This window comes from Coccinella septempunctata, chromosome 2 (genome assembly GCF_907165205.1).
Source record: "Coccinella septempunctata chromosome 2, icCocSept1.1, whole genome shotgun sequence".
NCBI lineage: Eukaryota > Metazoa > Arthropoda > Insecta > Coleoptera > Coccinellidae > Coccinella > Coccinella septempunctata.
In genome coordinates, this window is record NC_058190.1 from 52,762,065 (window position 1) to 52,781,614 (window position 19,550).

At 36.0% G+C, this 19,550-nt stretch overlaps 5 protein-coding genes across 11 annotated transcripts; 3 read left to right on the forward strand and 2 right to left on the reverse strand.

Annotated features, from left to right (window-relative positions):
• The first annotated feature begins 954 nt into the window (after positions 1 to 954).
• Positions 955 to 6,664, forward strand: LOC123307976. Its single transcript, XM_044890491.1, has 5 exons — positions 955 to 1,101; positions 1,625 to 1,754; positions 2,428 to 2,634; positions 3,935 to 4,171; positions 5,026 to 6,664. Exons 1-5 carry the CDS (start codon positions 1,017 to 1,019, stop codon positions 5,480 to 5,482), a joined length of 1,116 nt encoding a protein of 371 aa, XP_044746426.1. The 5' UTR covers positions 955 to 1,016; the 3' UTR covers positions 5,483 to 6,664.
• A 712-nt stretch (positions 6,665 to 7,376) lies between these two features.
• On the forward strand, positions 7,377 to 11,292 carry LOC123308123. Of its 6 annotated transcripts, none has more exons than XM_044890667.1 (6): positions 7,377 to 7,664; positions 8,139 to 8,321; positions 8,377 to 8,506; positions 8,649 to 8,855; positions 9,070 to 9,306; positions 10,502 to 11,292. In XM_044890667.1, exons 2-6 carry the CDS (start codon positions 8,234 to 8,236, stop codon positions 10,959 to 10,961), a joined length of 1,122 nt encoding a protein of 373 aa, XP_044746602.1. In that variant the 5' UTR covers positions 7,377 to 7,664; positions 8,139 to 8,233; the 3' UTR covers positions 10,962 to 11,292. The 6 variants fall into 6 exon arrangements, with proteins under 6 accessions (XP_044746602.1, XP_044746599.1, XP_044746601.1 ...); XM_044890664.1 differs by having other exon boundaries at positions 7,378 to 7,664; positions 8,224 to 8,321; XM_044890666.1 differs by lacking the exon at positions 7,377 to 7,664 and adding an exon at positions 7,700 to 7,788 and having other exon boundaries at positions 8,224 to 8,321.
• On the reverse strand, positions 11,189 to 15,856 carry LOC123308125 (cyclin-dependent kinase 20-like). Of its 2 annotated transcripts, none has more exons than XM_044890669.1 (5): positions 15,563 to 15,856; positions 15,310 to 15,498; positions 14,992 to 15,228; positions 13,380 to 13,619; positions 11,189 to 11,467 (listed from the first exon to the last, which is right to left on the reverse strand). In XM_044890669.1, the coding sequence occupies exons 1-5, from the start codon at positions 15,743 to 15,745 to the stop codon at positions 11,318 to 11,320; spliced, it is 999 nt and encodes a 332-aa protein (XP_044746604.1). In that variant the 5' UTR covers positions 15,746 to 15,856; the 3' UTR covers positions 11,189 to 11,317. The 2 variants fall into 2 exon arrangements, with proteins under 2 accessions (XP_044746604.1, XP_044746605.1); XM_044890670.1 differs by having other exon boundaries at positions 13,380 to 13,607; positions 15,563 to 15,851.
• Positions 15,857 to 16,676: 820 nt separating this feature from the next.
• On the reverse strand, positions 16,677 to 18,106 carry LOC123308061 (F-actin-capping protein subunit alpha). Its single transcript, XM_044890596.1, has one exon. The coding sequence runs from the start codon at positions 18,083 to 18,085 to the stop codon at positions 17,201 to 17,203; it is 885 nt and encodes a 294-aa protein (XP_044746531.1). The 5' UTR covers positions 18,086 to 18,106; the 3' UTR covers positions 16,677 to 17,200.
• Positions 18,107 to 18,360: 254 nt separating this feature from the next.
• Positions 18,361 to 19,351, forward strand: LOC123307308 (protein SYS1 homolog). The gene is made up of 3 exons (XM_044889559.1): positions 18,361 to 18,723; positions 18,779 to 18,846; positions 18,907 to 19,351. The coding sequence occupies exons 1-3, from the start codon at positions 18,553 to 18,555 to the stop codon at positions 19,145 to 19,147; spliced, it is 480 nt and encodes a 159-aa protein (XP_044745494.1). The 5' UTR covers positions 18,361 to 18,552; the 3' UTR covers positions 19,148 to 19,351.
• The last annotated feature ends 199 nt before the right edge of the window (positions 19,352 to 19,550 follow it).

Consider the following 19,550-nt stretch of genomic DNA (forward strand, 5'->3'; position numbering starts at 1 on the left):
GCCAAAATACATTTTTTTTATAATGATCAATTTCAGGAGACGAGCTTATCAAGAAGCATCACTCGAATTTTCAAAAAAATTTTTTTGGTCAAACGTTTAGAGTTTTTTAGGAATTTCAAGAGAATCATTCTATAAAAAGGAATTTTTCGAACATGATATTATGCTGGTAGGATTCAGTATATTATGTATTTCAAATGTGTTTTGTGAAAAATTTTTCATCGTTAGATATTGGGTCCCTTCTCATGAATGAATTTCGATATTTAAATTTTTCAACATGCATAGAGGTAATAAAATGAAGTGGGAAGTTCTATTTTTTTTGTTTGATTTTTCAAATTTTGAGAATTTTCAACTTGAGAATCCTATAAATAGGTATAGATACATCGGTGAAATGCTAACATCTCATATATGTTAATTGCAGTATATCTAATTGACTTTTCATTTATTTTTTCTAATATTTTATCACTGTAACGAATAAGCCATGTACTGAATAAATTAGCATCAATAATTAAAGGTCAAAAAGGTTAAGATGTTTTCAATAAGTACACAATTTTTTCAACTATCATCAATTATTTTTAGAAAATAATGATCAGTCGTAACTTTCCTCGATTTTTTTCGCAATCATTACTTATTATTTATCAACAATATTCTGAATAAAGTTTGGTAGTTTTTTAACTAAAACATTTAATTTTAATGAATCAAATTTGCGTAGAATACTTATTGAAAAAGGATTTCACAGTGAAATAAAAAAATCACTTAATTAAAACTGGAAAACTTTCTATAACAAAAAGTTCATCTGTGTGTGGACCTATCTAATTCAATATCATTCAAATTAAACATATATAAATCAATGCTATCGAGCGTATATATAGCGGAAGAGAGAAATTGACTGAATATTAAGCAATAAATTAGGATATCTTTAAAGAATATATTTAGAATTAGTTCGAATTCCGAAATATATGAAGTGATGTTAATTCGTAAAAGTGTATTTTCTCGTTTTTCAGCTTGTAAACTAAGAAATGACATTTGAAACTGAAAATATATCAAAGAATGAAGATGGAATATCCAACGGTTACCGGAAAGACGCACAGAAAGGACAAGCGAGTGAGTGTTTATGTTTTGTTTCACAATAGATAAAATTCAATAGTAACAAATAATAAATGGAGGAATTACATCAACTTTTTTGACCCACCTTCATTCAGCTTAATGAGATAAAGTGTGAAGAATCGAAGCAAAAGTCAAAGTTCATAAATTATACCACAAATATTTACTTCCAATGCGATCTATTTCTGTTACGTTTAAGTTCGGAGTTGTGAATAGTCTCACCACTCAATATTCAATCAAAAAGTTGGTTATACCGGCACAAAATTGAAAAAATAGGTACTATGAACAAGATTGACCGTTTTGATGCTTGTTTCGTGAATTTATTTTTTTTCACTTTTCTTTTCCATGAACACCGATGACAAAAATATATGTGCATCTCCTAAAGGTAAATCCAAACAAATTTCAAACGGCTTAGTTTCTGAAATATATAAAACGTAGAAACATGTCTGATTTTACGGTCTCTGTAACGTTTTTTAAACCTCTGCCAGTGAACGCTGAAATGATTGCAATTAAAAAATTTCAGAGATTTTCTCAGCCAAGGAATTCGTTGATGACCTTCTAGAAAATGGAAAAAAGATCGCTTGTGACAATTCAATCGAAGAATTCAACAGTGATGGAATCCCAAAATTTTACGATGCAGATAAGTTCAAACGGTAAATATATTGTTGTTAATCTCCAGATATTAAACGTTTGTTAGCATGTCTCCTTGATAATTGTTTAAAACACAAATCTCACCACTGGAAAAATAAAAAATAACAACCTGGGATGTCATACACCTTTTGTAGATAAATCAGGTGAAAAATGATTTTGATATTTTTATATTCACAAACGGTTTTATCGAATGAAATGAATTTCGGAATATAGTTTTTCATTCATCTGATGAATCTTTTTCGAATACAAGATATCACCCAAGTCTTCCAGTTTTCCTATACAATTTTTTACGATTCGATCCTGATAAAAAGACATAGCCACCTTGAGCTTTCATAATTCATAAGTCACCCCTAGAAAAACAGAATTACCTTCAGATTATCAAGCTAAATCTCTGACACTAAACATCTGTGGATCTTTTAAACAGAACTGCATTCAGTCAAAGTACCCAAATTTTCCGACACAGCCTGTATCTTTTAAACCGATCCGAATCGGAAAAAATAGTAAAGGAAAAAAGTGTTTCTTTTGACCTCAAGAATCTACTCTGTTAGGATATTTGTACGAGCTGAAGACTCACCCTGTATATTTTTCGCATACCTAAACGCCCGTAATCAAAAGGCGGAATTCATTCCATTCCGAAGCTGGGCCATACTGTATATCGCCTACTTAATTTTTCAGGGGGCAAGATTTCTTCCAGAAACACATATTTGCCCTGTTTTTCTGCAAATTCATGGGCCTTATTGTTACACTCTCCTCGCCAAGAATTTTGGCGGTATTGATAATGACGAAAATGTCAGGTTCAATGATGACCGCCTACAGAAGATATGTTGCTACAGTATTCCACGTCAACCTATGGTATGAATGTGAATTGACGCCTGATTCCAAGTGAGTAGCACCCGAACAAGTGTTAAGAAAATGGTCCTTTCGTGGAAAATGAAGTTTCCACTTAATTTTTCCCGAAGAAAATTGATTTTTTTTTATACAGGATATGAGTGGAATTAAAAGAAGAATATAATTTTTAGACAAGGATTAACCCTAAAAAATTTTTGAAACTATTCATTTACACCCTGTATATTGTTTGGCGACAGGAGGTATCTTCGTCTTTGACATCTTCTATTTTATTGAAACACAATGTATGAAATCTCGTCACCATTTGTTTCTTATCTTCCCAAGTATGCGAATTTACGAAACTACATATTAGGTATTAAAATAGTTATTAAATTATGATCTGTAGAAATAACTAGACCACCTTGAACCTAACGATCTCAACACACAAAAAACCTCATAGACGTCTCGAAAATTACGTGGAATTATCATATAGTTTATGCTGATCCATTCATCATTTTTTCGGCAATTAATTTTTTCATAATGAAATAACCAAGCGTATATATTCCTTTAAGGAATTGAAAGAACTCCCGGAAGAATAAATGCCAAGAATATTATATCGCTCATCAATAAAAAATCAGAAAGTTAAGTTGATTTTGAATGAGATATATGTGTCTGTTCTGCGACTGAACATTAATCCTTTGAGATGTGTCCAAAGTTGAAAAAAGAGGGTTTTTCTTGCCTCTGCAACGAAACCAATTCTGAATTCTCTGCACAGTTAAAAGATATCTCCACTTATATAAGTGTTCTGTGATAGGTTTAGAATTACAGAAGGGAGAACAAAAACATACAAGAGTATTCTTGAGGATTTCCAGAAGTGAAAACTTCAAATTATGAAATCAGAGAAGTTTATTTTGGCTTAGTATGTACTCCAAGTAGTTTTATTATCATTCCTTGAATTTATGTGTCCGAGATTTGATGATTGATACTAGTTTACCTTCACCAACCTGAAGATGCTATTGTAACAGCGAAACACCTGCCGTGGTTTAACAACTCACCTTAGTAAAAATCAAATAATTCTGTTTTAGGTTCATGATATCATTCATTAAAATTTTATTATTATGTATAAACCATGTAGGTTCCTTGGATATTTAAAACATATAAAGATTTTTTCAATAAACATAAAAAGTAATTTTTATCGGTGATTAACACTTACTTCTCAAGTAATCATTCATCATATTCTTAGGACATACATAGGACTTTTATGGTCAACTTTATTTTCGGGGAGAAGGTTTCATATGGAGACTTTTTTCTCATTTAGAATTCACCCAGTATATCCTATCTTCAATCATGTTCGCAGATCGATGAAATCGTTGAAGAAAGTGAAACAATTCCACAATTCCGCTAGTTTGAAATCTCGAGGCTTGGAGAGGCCTCCAATAACGCAGGAAGATATGGCGTTGACGCAGTTTGGCTTCATCGGATTCTGCATTGCTAGGGCAGAGTTTATGGGCATTCACGGTGCTACTCGAGAAGAACTAGAAGGCTTCCTACATTTCTGGAAGGTGATTGGTGCCATTTTGGGCATTCAGGAGAGGTATGTGGGCAATAACAAGCAGGAGGATCAGAATTTAGATACCTACTATGTGTCAGTATATGCATAAGAAGGGTAGACCACTTTCTTATTTCAAATGGCACACCCAGTATACAGGATGTCCCACGGTGGGTGGACTATTGAACGTTTGGGGGATGAGGATGAGTTTGTGTAGAGAAGACTTGGTTATTGATATATAGGGTGTGCCAAAATTCCTCGTCTTTTCACTCGATACATAAACGGCAAAAAGTTAGTTTTTTTTTAATGGAACACCCTACTTTTTATGTGAATGTGATACATATTCTAAAAGAGCAACTCTTCAAGTAATATATCTGAGAATTTCATCCATCTAGGTGCAACCGTTCGGTATTGACGAATTTTTAACTGAACCCATCTTTTTCGAGATTTTTCGAAGGTCAGCTTTCGAGTCGTTTAACTCCCAAAAAAAGTAACCGTAGATGGAAATGTGATACATATTCTGAAAGAGCAACTCTTCTAGTAATATACCTGAAAATTTCATCCATCTAGGTGCAACCGTTCGGTGTTGACGAATTTTTAATTGAACCCATATTTTTCAGGATTTTTGAAGGTCAGCTTTCGAGTCGGAGTCGTTTATCTCTCAATAAAAGTAACCGTAGATGGAAATGTGGTGCATATTCTTAAAGAGCAACTCTTCTAGTAATAAATCTCCAAATTCATCGAACAAATTGATTACAACCAACCGTATAAAATGTCCCCCTACCATTTAAAGTTTATTATTGCAGTTTTTCTGATGGTGGTCGACAAATTAAAATGTGGTACAAGACTGTCAGTTGTCAAATAAAGGTCTAGGGTAGCTCTAGGAAAATTTGTTGCAGGTTCAACCTCTGCAGGGATTCCCTAGAAGAAACAGAAGAAATCTGCGAAGAACTCCTAAGCCGAGCTTTCCGTCCATTTGTGGCCAAAAAAGACAAGGACTTTCTGGAGATGACGAAATACCTCACCGATGGCATGTGGCACATAGATCCCCAACTGAACTTCAGGGTGTTCCTCACCTTCTTGTTCGACGTTATGAAACCCAAGGAGAGTCTGAAAGACGGTCAGATCGCCAAAAGCGACCAGTACTTCAAACTCACCTTTATCGAGATGTTATACTACAGATTCGTTTGCTGCATAACCTACTTGCTGCGATTTGATATCGTTCGCTTATATTACAACCTTCAACACAATATCTCCATATGGATTGTTCATCGGTTTCCCTTTTTGGCAGTTTACGCGTTCGGTTATAGAAATGCCATGGTTTCAATTGAAGATGACCATGTGAAGGCTAACTGAGCTGAGAAAAAGTACCTTATGACCTAACTGAATACCTTGCTCAACATTTGATAAGGATCACTGACCTTTCATCAATTCATTTCAGCAATATACTCTTCACGATGTTGGTGAAGTAAAAAAAATGATAAAAACAACTTAAAAGTCACTAATAAAGATATATTCATACGTGATCCTTATCGATTGTTGAGCAGTGTAAGTGGGTAGCCCAAAAGAAAAATTTGGGATTTTCTTGAGCGAATATATAGCCTTGCATATAGGGGGAACTGTGTAAGACACTACAATATCATCAAACATACGTGAAAGTATCAGATTATTAAGCTTATTACGTTGAAAAGTGTTTATATTTCTAAAATCTGACAATTCAAGCAGGACGAAATGGATATGAGAGTGATTAATATCTTCTTCTCTAAGCTCTGGATCATTTTTGCACTTATTGAAAGTTGTGTATCATGAAATTCCCTAAAAGTTTTCTGCTTAGTAATTTTTCATACCTTCAACTGTTTTGGAGATAGAAAAGGCATATCAACTCTTTTTTCTCCCCAATTAGAATTGTGGGCTCCCCAAGTAGAGAAGTCAAACTGTGATATTATAAGTCACTTGTTTATTGCGAGAAATAAAAGGTCTTTTTGTGTCGGGGTGACTTCAGGGTTCGGTATTCATGAGAGCTGGATTCGAGGTTTCATAGCTGGGATATGACATAACAACCTTCGAAATTACGATGAGAAAATCACAATAGCGAAAAGTCATCTTATTTCAGGTTCATTATGGATTTTCATCAAGTATCCTGCATGGATCCGCCCCTGTCATTACCTCGGTCCAAATTGGAAAAAGTGTTGAAAAATTTGGTCTTGAATAAACTTATCATGAAAGGGATGTAGATATTTGCAATAGTGTATTAGTTTCTACGCTTTTTGTAGAATACTCCTGCTACCTCTCCGGTAACGCTTATGCGATAGTACCAATAACTTCGTAGGCAACCTATATCGTTTAATATAAATGTAAATATTCACTTGGTTAAGGTTAAAAATAATAATAGGAATGGATATCCAAAAGAGTGAAATTTTCAATTCTTTTTCTCTTATTAGATGAAATGTAACAATAAGCTATTCAGCAGAAATTAGTACTTAATTTTTCAAGTGTGTAGGTAATATTTTATTGATCATCAATAAAGAATCTAACATTTTCGTATCAATTTCTTCCCCTTCCTAAGAGTCAGATATCATTTCCGCACAAGGACGACGAAGAAAAATTCAATTGGAGATTGAAATAAAAGGAGGTTGAAAATGATAAATTGACTGTGGGATGGTGCACGATTTTCAGCGAATTTCATCGAGTTACCATGGTTTCGGCCTCATTCACCCTCGTCAGAGCAGCACAACTCATACCTCGACGAAAATGGAAATGATTTCGATGCAATACTGCCATCTTCACTCAGAGTGATGAAAGGGATGAATGACTGTCAGATTTCGCTATGATATATTCCTACAGTACACCAGCTACTGATATCGAATAAGAGCGCCATCAATTCCATTACATTGAGATTTCGAACTGTTTTGTTCTGACGAGGTCAAATGAAACACCGAAACCATGCCCAGCATCTACTATTGAAGATTGATGATCGAAAACTTTGTTGATTGAATGCCTGCGGGTGTTATGTACCTGAATCAATTCCGTTAATCTTACAACGAGGCCTTATCCATTTTATGAAAATAGTCAAATTTCCGAACCTTTGTTTAAATCTTACAGCGTTTCTTCCTTCCACATTTGAAAATAGGAGTCAGCTAGATATAATTATTATATTCCATTTAATTGGAATGACATTGGGGTTTAGTTAGAGTACCTGAATGTGAGAAGTCATGGACTGCCTAGTCATTGAAGTTCCGGGAGATTTATTTATATCTCTTTCGTATAAACTTTTCACGCATTTCGTGGGTCTACACTGCTGTGAGATAATAGTAAACTATCATCGATAACACATTTTATCTTTCTCTTATCGAATGAAATAGGTGTACACTAAAAAGCACATGGGGGAATTAATATCCCTCCAATTTTTCACGAATACTGTATTGTCATCCACAATGTTCCTACGTTTAAATAGACTGAACTCATTTCGTTGAAAAGAAGATGTGAGAAGTGGGTGAAAATAAATTGAAACAAGTTTGGGATTTTCCATTTTGATAAGGTAAATATTCACCTCGATAAAACATGGCAAACTCATCTGGTGTTGATTTAGAATGGATTTCTTCTGAACGCTGTATTTTGACTGGTACTTTCAAAGAATAATCAACACATAGTGACTAAACTTGGTAGGCGGTTCTTTGATCTGGGTGGTATTTATTTATTATTTCGGTGGGTTATCGAAATCGAAGACTGGGTTGAGAAAAATTACAATGTTTGGAAACAAACTTAATTTCGCGTTATTTGGGAAAAAATCCAGATAACTGTAAGCTATATTATCAATGGAGCTACACGTTCGAGTTTGAATAGTTATTTTTGTTATTAGCATTGAATATTAAACTCTGGAGTTATTACACAAGGGTATGGAGTTTATATTCCAACACATTTATAGTAAATTTTACTTGAATGAAATGTTATCACTATATAGATTCATTGAATTATATTTTCATATTCGCTGAATGAACTTATTATTTTTTAGTGGAATATCATTCAATAGAGATTACGATTCACTAAAGAAATTCACGGAACATCAATAAAAAAATATCTTAATTGTCTTTTCGTAGGATTAGAAATATGACGTTCGAATGTGAGGGTTATTCGAAAAACGACGAGGATAGTTTTGAGGAAAGAGTAGAGAAAGAGCCATCAAACGAAAAACTACGTGAGTACTGACAATTGATTTTTTTCTTGGATAAAATCAAGACGATGTATTTCAGGCGTTTTTTCGGCTAAAGCATTCGTTGATGACCTCTTAGAAAATGGGTCTAACATCCCTTGCGATAATTCGATCGAAGAATTCAACAGGGAAGGCCTGCCGAAATTTTATAACGAAGTATATTTCAAAAGGTAGTTGAATATTTGATAATCATAAAAAAACATAAAAATTCACCCTCCATCAGTTTTTTACTGGTTTATTTCCATTCACAAGACGCAAAATGTCTTTATATACGTTTTAAAAGCATCTCCTTTCATTTATACTGATTTTTAGGGGTCAAGACTTCTTCTGGAATAATGCCTTCTCTCTTCTATTTTGTAAGTTCTTAGGACTTATCCTGACCTTGTCTTCACCGTCAATTTTGGCCGTTTTGAAGATGACAAAGATGTCAGGGTCTCCGATGACAGCCTATAGAAGATACGTTTCAACACTTTTCCATCTGCACTTGTGGTATGAAAGCGAACTGTCTTCAGACTCCAGGTGAGTCAAATATGGAGGGTTGAATGGCCACAAGAGGTTTATCTGGAGGTCTTGATCTTGGCCTGTCCTTCAGAACAAAATTTTATCGAACATGTCTGGCCTGCAATGTCAAAGCAATCACACCGCTTTCCCGACCCACCGCAGACATTACAATCTCGTCATTGTACATTTTTCTGTTTTTATGATATTTCTGGACATTATTTCGTTTTTGCAGATCGATGAGATCGATGAAGAGGGTGAAGGTATCTCACAACACTGCCAGCTCACAAGCAAACAGTATTGACAGGCCTCCCATAACACAAAAAGACATGGTCTTGACTCAGTTCGGTTTTATGGGATTCTGCATAGCTAGAACTGAATTTATCGGTATTCATGGGGCTAGAAAGGAGGATCTTGAAGGTTTCGTACATTTTTGGAAGGTGATTGGTTCCATTATGGGCATACAAGACAGGTACGCATCCTCATTGAAGGATTACTTATATATATTTATATTTAGGCTTTCTTAAACATGATAGCACGAACTAAACTGAGCAGCAAATGAAGTGGGGCACCTAAAAATTGTCCAAGTTTGACAAGTTATAACTTCGACCAAATTCCCAAATTCTTTGCCTACAAACGAAAATTTTTGGCAGCCTTACGTTCGCACCCTGTACCACAAGAAGAGATTGGAAAAAAATTACTCTACCAGTGGCATGTAGGCGAAAGATAGTGCTTTGCATCTAGGTGTGTAAAACCGACATCATCAATAAAGTAATGTCGAAGTTATAGCTTGTGAAACTTGGATAATATTTTATTAGCTGCTTAGATTAGATAGCGAAACACGTGTGTAGTGTTAAAATAACTCACCATGTAATTCAGTACCTATCGAAAAATCAATTCAGTATAGAAGGATCAGCTATTCAAAGAACTGAAGCATGACCACCTACGTAAAAATGAACACATATCCGTTGCATTCCCGTTGAGGGTCAAGGCATGAAATTTGATATCCCAATAACCTTCCTTAATTAAAGATTTTATCGTGGAAAAATCCAATAGAACCAAAATATTCAGATTGGCTCGTGCAAATATGCAAACTCTTCAACTTTTGCTTTTCGCTAATAATTTCAGTATTTGTTGCTCAATTTATCTTTGAAAGCGACTTTGGACGAGTTATATTTTATATACAGGGTGTTTAAAAGGGTGAGGCTTTTTCTAACGGAAGAAAATTATCACTGAAATAGATCCTAATACGACTCTAGATAATGTGTTATCGATACCAAATACTTCTTCTAAATTATTCGAGAATTTTTTCACAATGGTCATCAGAAAATATTCTTCTTGTTTCAACCCTTCAAGAGTAGTCTAAAAATGGGGTAAAATAGCGCTTTGTCAACATAAGCTCATTCAATTTTCTACACTGTTTTCACCCCAAATGGCACGATACAACAATTCTTTCAAGTGAACTTATCAAATAGATTTCGTACACAAGATATCACCCACCTTTTCTAGTTTTTTCATTATTCAAATAACCCAACTCTTGAAACTAAGTTGGACGCTCTCTAATAAATTCGTAAAATAAAAGTATCCTTTATATTTTCTTGTATAATGCGCCGTTTTCGAGTAATTTGATGTTCAAAAAGTATCTGAGAAATTTGACAATTTTTCAGGTTCAACCTAAGCAGGGATTCCCTCGAGGAAACAAGGGAAATATGCGAGGAACTGATAAATAGAGTATTTCGTCCGTTTGTGGAAAAGAGAGACCCGGACTTTTTGGAGATGACATCTTATCTGACCGACGGTTTGTGGTACGCCGACCCGCAACTGAATCATCGAGTGTTCCTCTCAATCTTATACGATATTCTCAGACCCATTGAAAGTTTGAGCGTCGAAAATCTGAGGGACAGCGAGGAATATTTCCCTCTAACCATAATCGAGAGATTGTATTATAGAACTATATTATTCGGCGTACGTTACATGATGAAATATAACGTTGTGAGGATATTTCTCAACATCAAACATCAAATTTTCATGTGGATATTGCACAGGATTCCTCTACTGGCCGTCTGTGCGTTTGGCTACGAAAATGCTATTGTTTCCATTGAAAGTAATCATTGCAAAATGCACTGAAGTAACGATGGAAATTTGGAAGAAAATTGGTCTGTGATATCATAGTTTTTTTCCATAAGGAAAGCCAATATTGATGGGATAATAATACCTGCCATAAATACGAACATTTCACCTACCTCAATTTTCGAATATTTTCGAGCTCCACCCCAATTTTTTCCATAGCCAATAAACCCCCAAAAAGAATGATGAGGAGATGGATAAATTGGAGTTTCACTAATAAAATCGAACAAAATAGTAGACAATTTATTAAAGCTGTAATATCATGATAATACTCATATATACATTTTGTTTTGTAACATCGAAGGAACAATAATAAAGAATCCACACGAAACATTTGGAACAGCTCTTTTTCTTACCTACCTGAAGTTTGTTCGTGGAAAATTCTCTAGTACATGCTCGAAAGTCGATAATTTTTCGTTCATTTTCATCTTTATCTTACTGATCGGAGGCATTTCTTTCATCGGCGCGGGGCGTGGGGAGACAAAAAAGAAATCGTTATTCAGGGCCTGAAAAAACAGAAAAGGTGCTGGGAAATCCCCCATTTTTTTTTACAAATGTATAATTCCGACTTGCAAGTCACAATTCTGAGTTGCAAGTCGGAGTTCTGAAATACAAGCCAGAATTTCGGCTGGCAATTCATATTTCTGTGATGCAAGCCAGAATTCTGACTCGCGACTTGAAATTCTGTGACACAATCCAGAATTGTGACTTGTATTTGGAATTATGAAATATAATTCCAAATTCCGGCTTGTTTGTATCTCAGAATTCCGGCTTGTATCACAGAATTTCGACTTGCAAGTAGGAATTCTGGCTTGTAACTCAGGAAACTTACTTTTTCCAGTCAAAGTTTTAGTTTGTATCACAGAATTTCGACTTGTTAGTCAGAATTCTAGCTTGTATCTCAGGAATCCCACTTCTGCCAGTCAGAATTCTGGCTTGTGTCCAAGAGTTTCAACTTGCGGTTCGAAATTCTGGCTCTTTTAGAAGAATTTCCACTTGCAAGTAACAATTCTGGCTTGTATCACAGAATTTCGACTTGTCACTCTTGTCAGTAAGAATTCTAGCTTGTATCACAGGAATCCCACTTCTGCCAGTCAAAATTCTGGTTTGTGTCCAAGAATTTCGACTTGCAGGTCGGAATTCTGGCTTGTTTAACAGAATTTCCACTTGCAAGTCAGAATTCTGGCTTGTATCAAAGAATTTTGACTTCGAAGTAAGAATTATGGCTTGTATCTCAGGAATCCCACTTCTGCCAGTCAGAATTCTGGCTTGTATCCAAGAATTTCGACTTGCGGTTAGGAATTCTGGCTCTTTTAGAAGAATTTCCACTTGCAAGTCACAATTCTGGCTTGTATCACAGAATTTCGACTTGCAAGTCAGAATTCTGGCTTGTATCTCAGGAATCCTACTTTTTCTAGTCAGAATTTTAGTTTACATCACAGAATTTCGACTTGTCAGTCAGAATTCTAGCTTGTATCTCAGGAATCCCACTTCTGCCAGTCAGAATTCTGGCTTGTGTCCAAGAATTTCGACTTGCAGGTCGGAATTCTGGCTTGTATCTCAGGAATCCTACTTTTTCTAGTCAGAATTTTAGTTTGCATCACAGAATTTCGACTTGTCAGTCAGAATTCTAGCTTGTATCTCAGGAATCCCACTTCTGCCAGTCAAAATTCTGGCTTGTGTCCAAGAATTTCGACTTCCAAGTAAGAATTCTGGCTTGTATCTCGGGAATCCTACTTTTTCCAGTCAGAATTTTGGTCTGTATCACTGAATTTCGACTTGTCAGTCAGAATTCTAGCTTGTATCTCAGGAATCCCACTTCTGCCAGTCAGAATTCTGGCTTGTGTCCAAGAATTTCGACTTGCAGGTCGGAATTCTGGCTCTTTTAAAAGAATTTCCACTTGAGTAACAATTCTGGCTTGTATCACAGAATTTCGACATGCCAGTTCGAATTCTGGCTTGTATTCCGGAATCCAACTTTTTCCAGTCAGAATTTCAGCTTGTATCACAAAATTTCGACTTGCAAGTCAGAATTCTGGCTTGTAACTCAGAAAACCTACTTTTCTAGTCAGAGTTATAGCTTGTATCACAGAATTTAGACTTGCAAGTCACAATTCCGGCTTGTAACTCAGGAATCCCACTTTATCCAGTCGGAATTCGGGCTGGTGACACAGAATTTTGACTTGCAAGTCAGAATTCTGACTTGCTGACTTCGTAAAAGTTGATTATGGAGGCTGTGAAGGAAGTCATCGCCACCCTTGACGGTTATATTGCTTCTTATGAAGAGCAATTCGAGGAGACCTACTTCCATGAGCGATCCTGCTTCCTTAGACCTACTTTCTTTATGAAAACCGGCGACTTTCGTAATTGCTAGGTTCCCGAATCGAATATAAACGATTGACTACCGATAAAAATTACCTCGTCGGCTTCTGGCCTTTCCGCCTCGTTATACCGCAGCATGGACGCTATCAGATCCAAAGTGTGCTCATCGGCGTTTGGTACTACAGTGTCCCAGGTTTTCGGCGTGGTGCGAGAGAAAGAGATCTTCTTGTAGTCCGGCAGACTGGTGACGCCGGGCCAGATTTCCTCGTCCGGAGTTCCCAGGGTACCTAGAACTATAGCCAGTTGTTCGATGTCGGTTTCTCCCTGAGATAGAATCTACCTTGAAATGTCAATTTTACCAGGTGTCGAATATATTCAGATCAAAACAATAAAGATCAGGATAGGCTACGAAAAGAGACCCAATGTATAAATGTTTAGAACTGAATTTTTCTACCACGGGGAAAGAGAAGTTTCATAAAAGGATTTAGCATGTTAAGTTTCGCGTTATTAATAATCTAACTCTTCTATCTCGGGTAAATAACGATCATTGTGAAGATGCCTGCCATAAGATAGATGCTTATTTTCAACAGATATATGCCCGTTTTATGAGAGATGATAACCATGCTCGGTGTACAGATATGCCTGTCTGGCATCGTCAGACAGATGCCTGTTATTTTAACAGATTGCCCGTACCAAAATAGATACTTGTCTGAAGTCGTCAAACAGATGCCTACTGTTTTAACAGTTTGCCTGTCCCAAAACGGATGCCTGTTTGATGTCTTCGAAGAGATGCCGTTGTTTTAACGGCATCGGCGAACGGATGCCTGTATGACATCGTCAGATAGATGCCTTTTGTTAAAACAGATTGCCTTCCCAAAATAGATGCTTGTCTGAAGTAGTGAAATGAGAACAGATGCTCGTCCCAATACAGATGCCTGATGAGTGACTTCGCCAGACAGATGCTCGTTGTTTTAATAGAATGCACTTTCTAATACGGATGCCCGTTGATATAACAGGGTCTGCGTACATATGCTTGTCCGACATAGTCAGACAGATGCCTGTGGTTTTAACAGTTTGCCTGAACCAAAACGGATGCCTGTCCAATGTCAAATTTCCGTTGTTTTAACGGCATCGGCGTACGGATGCCTGTCTGACACGGTCAGACAGATGCCTGTTGTTTTAATAGATTGCCATCCCAAAATAGATGCTCGTCCCAATGCAGATGCCTGATAAGTGACGTCGTCAAACAGATGCCCGTTGTTTTCAAAGAATGCGCTTTCCAATACGGATGCCCGTTGTTATAACAGCGTCTGCGTACATATGCCTGTCCGACATAATCAGGCAGATGCCTGTTTTAACAGATTACCCGTCCCAAAATGAATGCCTGTCTGAAGTCGTCATTCAGATGCCTGTTGTTTCAGATTACCTGTTCCAAAACGAATGTATGTCTGACGTCGTCATTCAATTCTTGTCGGCGTACAAATGCCTGTCTGACGTCGTCAGACATATGCCTGCTGTTTCAACATATTGGCTGTTCCGAAACGAAAGTATACGCAAAAAAATAAGTGTAGATATACCGAGTGTCCCACATGCATCTAAAACATGACACTTCGGCAGATATTTTTTTCTATATGGGAAACTGCGTAAGGAAGAAATAAAATCGTATCGAAATAAACTATAAAAACCACTTCTTTCGAATTATACTCACGGGAAACAGGGGCTTCTTGTTGATCATCTCGCCGAGGATGCACCCCACGGACCAGATATCGATTTTCAACGTGTATGTCCTAGATCCGTAGAGCAGTTCTGGAGCGCGATACCACCTGGTGGCCACTTGGTGCGAATAGGTCCTCAAGTCGGTCTTCTTGTAAATTCTGGCCAGGCCAAAATCCGCGATCTTGAGGACTCCGGAATGGCTGATCAGCAAATTGGAGGGTTTCAAGTCCTGAAAGGAATATAAATACTATTTCGAAGAGTTTTCAAGGTGAGGCAGACAGATGCTGGACACACATCATGAGAATCTCACCCTATGCATTATGTGATTCCTATGCATGAAATTCACTCCGCATAGGAACATCTTCATGTACGTCTTGATCTGGGATAAGTTGATAGGATTCTCTATGTAACTGATGACGTCGCTCAGGCTGCATGGTAAGTACTCCATCACGAGGACAACAGAGCTTTCAACACCCCGTATATCGTAGAGTTCAACTATCTGCAATCAACAATTTCCACTTTAATAACTACTCAGGCTTTTCCAGCCTTATGTATCTACTTACGTTAGGCGCTTTAAGAACTCTGAGGGCGCAAATTTCCCGCATGGTGTTTTTAGGCATGGGATGGTTAGGATTGAAGCATATCTTTTTCAGGGCAACGATCCTGTGGGTTTTTTTGTCCATCGCTTTGAAAACGAATCCATGAGCCCCTTCTCCCGCCCTACCTAAAGGTCTGAAATCCTCCATAATTTTGCCTATCTCATTTTTTTCACGCGTTTCACTCAGTGTTTGAAGAATTGGAGTGAGTCATTTTGAAGTTCCGCATATTGTTGTGTTTGTGTTTCCCGGGCAACGGTCCGCATGAAAATGCATAGAAATGTGTGATACACGTATTTCTTTGATCCCACGCATTTTCCGAACACAATAAAAAATACTCTATGATCATTCATAAATTTTATGATTTTTTTTTGAAATTTTACGTTTTCTCTTTGAAAGAACGATCCAATTTAGGATTTAACCATCAAATTGTGGAGTAGCATCATAGAAATGGGATATTTCTCAAGTTCTGTATCATTTCTTATCAGTATCATTTTTTATAAGCGCTTATCTCTCCAAAATTCTAAAAGGTGTGTTCTTTTATCTCTCTTTTATTACATAACCGCGATGAAAAAAGCTAACGTTTTGAATTAAAAATACTATCCTGCAAACCTGCTGAAAATAGAATGTACGTAATCTACAGCTTGGTTTGAGAGAGATAATTCAACTAAATATCATATTTATTGATAGCTTATGGAAAAAATCACGTTTATTCATCAACAAGCTTTCAGTTTTTCGAAAAAAATTCTAGCTCTTCTCTGAAGAAGTGAGGGTTTATTGTTCACAGAATTTTGATGATGTAAAAGAAATCCACAATGTTATCTTCTTTGAATTCTGAAGTGTTTATAATCCATGCCGCAAGCAGGATACCTATCCAAAACTATGGCACTCTAGAATTCGATACTAGACCCTATTGATTTTACTACTACAGGTAGTGAAACAAGAAACCTTAGTATTCAACAGATTAAGGATATTTTATCCAGAATTACTGCGGTAATTGAATATGAAAAAAATTCAAGTCTTAATAAATTTTCACCAGAATAATCAAATTGAGGGCAAATGAGTAAAATGAAAACTGATCTAAAATAAAAATTATATTATCTTTTATTCTTATTTAAAAATAACCCATACAATGGTCAATTCTAACAAGATATAAATTATTTAATTTTCAAGAGCAACAAACTAAGGGCGAAAATAAGTCTGGCCTATGAAAATTCATACAAAATAGTGGGTAATGTATAAAATGATACAAAATCGAAAAAGTTCAGAAATGGGGAAATAATAATGTATAAAATATTACAAAAGCAGATAAAATAGTACGCAGTTATTATGTGCCTTATTGCACATTACCTACAGGGGTAGACATTGATTTAACATTTATGTTTCATTTTTCACAATAACAATCTCTTCAAGAACATTTTTTAATCAACTTACGTAAAATGATGGAAATGAAAGTTTCAATTTACTTAAAGAAAAGCAAGAATTATCTATTCATGACAAGCTTGTTCTATCCCCCGTTGTAAAGAAACTCAACAAGTCTGACCTCTTATTTACAGAACACTCCTAAGCCATAACAAAAAAAGATTTTTTCCAAGAATATAACAGTCATTGCGTTTTCAACTCTTTGCCAATGCTATAAGATACTATTTTATTCCAATCTATTTTTGTGCGGGTAACTGGTAGGAGTCTCCTCAAAGCTTTAAAGGTAGTGTCTGACATGGTCTGATAATTCTCTGATATAGCTGTTTGATATAGGTTCTCTGCATTTTCAATAATCTGAACTATGTCTTTAGCTGTTTGTACTTCATTAGATACAGAAACAGTTTCTTTAATCTCTTTCGAACTGACAAGTTGAACATTTCCCTCTTCATAATAATGTACTTGGACTCTGAGGACACCCTGAATGTCTGCAGAATTACCATCGAGGACAACATTCCATTCTGAACGCCACCGTCCATTCCAATAGTTTTTAGGTTGGAACTGATGGTCCTCAATACAGGCAGTTAAAACAATATTTCCATTTTGATTTCGAGCTATAACACTGCATACACCATCTTTGTAGTGATTTTTAGTGTACTCAATAAATTCTGCATCCAATGCAGCTCTCCAAGGTTCAGTTGCTGCATCGGGTGTGTAGGGTTGGTACTCTGAGGCTTCTTTGCGTAAATGGTCATACTTAAAGGATTGTTTAGAACGGGGATCGAAAAACCTATTGTTTCCTAAGTCGTTGTATTCAGTAATGAGCACCAAACTTTCCGAATTATCAATTCGAACAGGAGTTAGTTGATCCTTGTTGTACTGGGCAAATGCCCCACTTGCACCTTCTTTGAGTAAATCATCATTATCCAGCAGTTTCCGCACGTCATTAAACACTTCATTGAATTCTCCAGGAGGTGAATGAAGAATGAAATCTGAAACTATTCGGACTTTTTCTTGATCGGTGATTTCATCCCCTTCGGACGCCATGTTTAGGTTGGGTTGATTTGTCATTTCTACGGTTTTTACGTTTATGACGTGACGTGATAATAAATTGACAGTTCTGCTAACCATGAAGTATAAGTTCTTCTTCACGCAGAACTCAATTTATAAAAAAACGATCAATTTTCTCAAACAATTTGAATATTATAAGCATCATCCGGTTGAAATTATTCCTCGTCACTATTGAATAAATATTTCAATGAATAGAAAATGGAATTGGTAAGTTTCAGAGATAAGATTTTCTGATCCTCTTCTATGAGCGCACAGGGCGCAGCTCTTGTGATGACAGATCAGACAACAACATAACCTATTCAACAAAATCCAAAATAGTCTGCGATGAAAGTATGTTCACTAAATTTCGAATTTCCAAACAAAATTTAATGCAGTTTTGTGCTGTTATCAAGCCTTTCGGATAAGGAAATGTGTTTTGATAAAGCTTTCCTGTTGAAATATTTGGCGATCTTTCGGAATAAAAAATCATGAAGAAGTTAACTGGTTCTTTCAGGTTCACACAGTGGGACCCATGGCTCATAATTTCTCAGATAATAACAATACAATGTGTTCTATATTTCACTTTAGGGTTGTGGTTAGCAGTTCTTGGTTCAATGGTTGGGGATACCAGAACCTTAGATCATATTTTTCAATATCATGTAAGTGATCGATAACTTGGGAAATTGCTATTACTGCAATTTTATATTTTTGAAGGAATTGCAAGTTCGTGACGCTGGAGGAAGAATGGTCATATTTTCATTCATTTTGAATGCACTTGTGGGGTAAGATATTTAATATTTAGGTTTATATTTAGTGATGCTTACACATACCACTTTCTTTAGAGCTGGTTTACTGTGGTATGTTGTCGAAAGAACAAAGTTATGTATGGACTTCAGTAGTACCTGGCACTTTATACATTTAGTCATCTGTTGGTTTTATAATGGGACTTTTCCTACTTCTATATCATGGTGGCTTCTGAATATCGTATGTGCTACCATAATGTGTGTATGTGGCGAGTTTTTATGCTTGAGAAGTGAATTGAAGGCTATACCATTGTCATTAGGTCCTAAAACTGATCTTTGAAATGGATTAATTGTGATACGAACATTAATGCAAATAATATTTTCTGATGTTATTATCTTGTGAGTAGTCATTCTCAGTTGTTCTTTTATTAAGTTTAGAATGAATAAGTAAAATATAATTTAAACTGGCGAAACTGGATTGATATTTTGTGAGCCATTTATATATTCATAAAAAATTATTAATAAACTGACTGAGTTACAAAAACTTTTACTGTGTCCATTGTCTCAGTCCCCACCACTAACCAATAAAATTTGAATTGTCTTAATTATTTTTTGCAAAAAATTGTCACCTATTCTACTTGAAATTCAATGAAGTAGCATTGGACTTGAGGGGATGACATCTTGAATATTTTATATCGGCTTTTTTGGTGAAGCTTTTATATGTCAAAGAAGGACTTACCTTT

Excerpts from the sequence above, each read along its gene's own strand:
- LOC123307976 (XM_044890491.1), top strand. The coding sequence starts at position 1,017 with ATGACATTTGAAACTGAAAATATATCAAAGAATGAAGATGGAATATCC. Across the intron at positions 2,635-3,934 it reads GAATTGACGCCTGATTCCAA|ATCGATGAAATCGTTGAAGA; the intron begins GTGAGTAGCACC and ends TCATGTTCGCAG. Across the intron at positions 4,172-5,025 it reads ATTTTGGGCATTCAGGAGAG|GTTCAACCTCTGCAGGGATT; the intron begins GTATGTGGGCAA and ends AATTTGTTGCAG.
- LOC123308123 (XM_044890667.1), top strand. The coding sequence starts at position 8,234 with ATGACGTTCGAATGTGAGGGTTATTCGAAAAACGACGAGGATAGTTTT. Across the intron at positions 8,322-8,376 it reads GCCATCAAACGAAAAACTAC|GCGTTTTTTCGGCTAAAGCA; the intron begins GTGAGTACTGAC and ends GATGTATTTCAG. Across the intron at positions 8,507-8,648 it reads AACGAAGTATATTTCAAAAG|GGGTCAAGACTTCTTCTGGA; the intron begins GTAGTTGAATAT and ends ACTGATTTTTAG.
- LOC123308125 (XM_044890669.1), bottom strand. The coding sequence starts at position 15,745 with ATGGAGGATTTCAGACCTTTAGGTAGGGCGGGAGAAGGGGCTCATGGA. Across the intron at positions 13,620-14,991 it reads ACAAGAAGCCCCTGTTTCCC|ATTCTATCTCAGGGAGAAAC; the intron begins GTGAGTATAATT and ends ATTTCAAGGTAG. Across the intron at positions 11,468-13,379 it reads AAAGGCCAGAAGCCGACGAG|GCCCTGAATAACGATTTCTT; the intron begins GTAATTTTTATC and ends CTGTTTTTTCAG.
- LOC123308061 (XM_044890596.1), bottom strand. The coding sequence starts at position 18,085 with ATGACAAATCAACCCAACCTAAACATGGCGTCCGAAGGGGATGAAATC.
- LOC123307308 (XM_044889559.1), top strand. The coding sequence starts at position 18,553 with ATGAAGAAGTTAACTGGTTCTTTCAGGTTCACACAGTGGGACCCATGG. Across the intron at positions 18,724-18,778 it reads ATCATATTTTTCAATATCAT|GAATTGCAAGTTCGTGACGC; the intron begins GTAAGTGATCGA and ends ATATTTTTGAAG. Across the intron at positions 18,847-18,906 it reads ATTTTGAATGCACTTGTGGG|AGCTGGTTTACTGTGGTATG; the intron begins GTAAGATATTTA and ends CACTTTCTTTAG.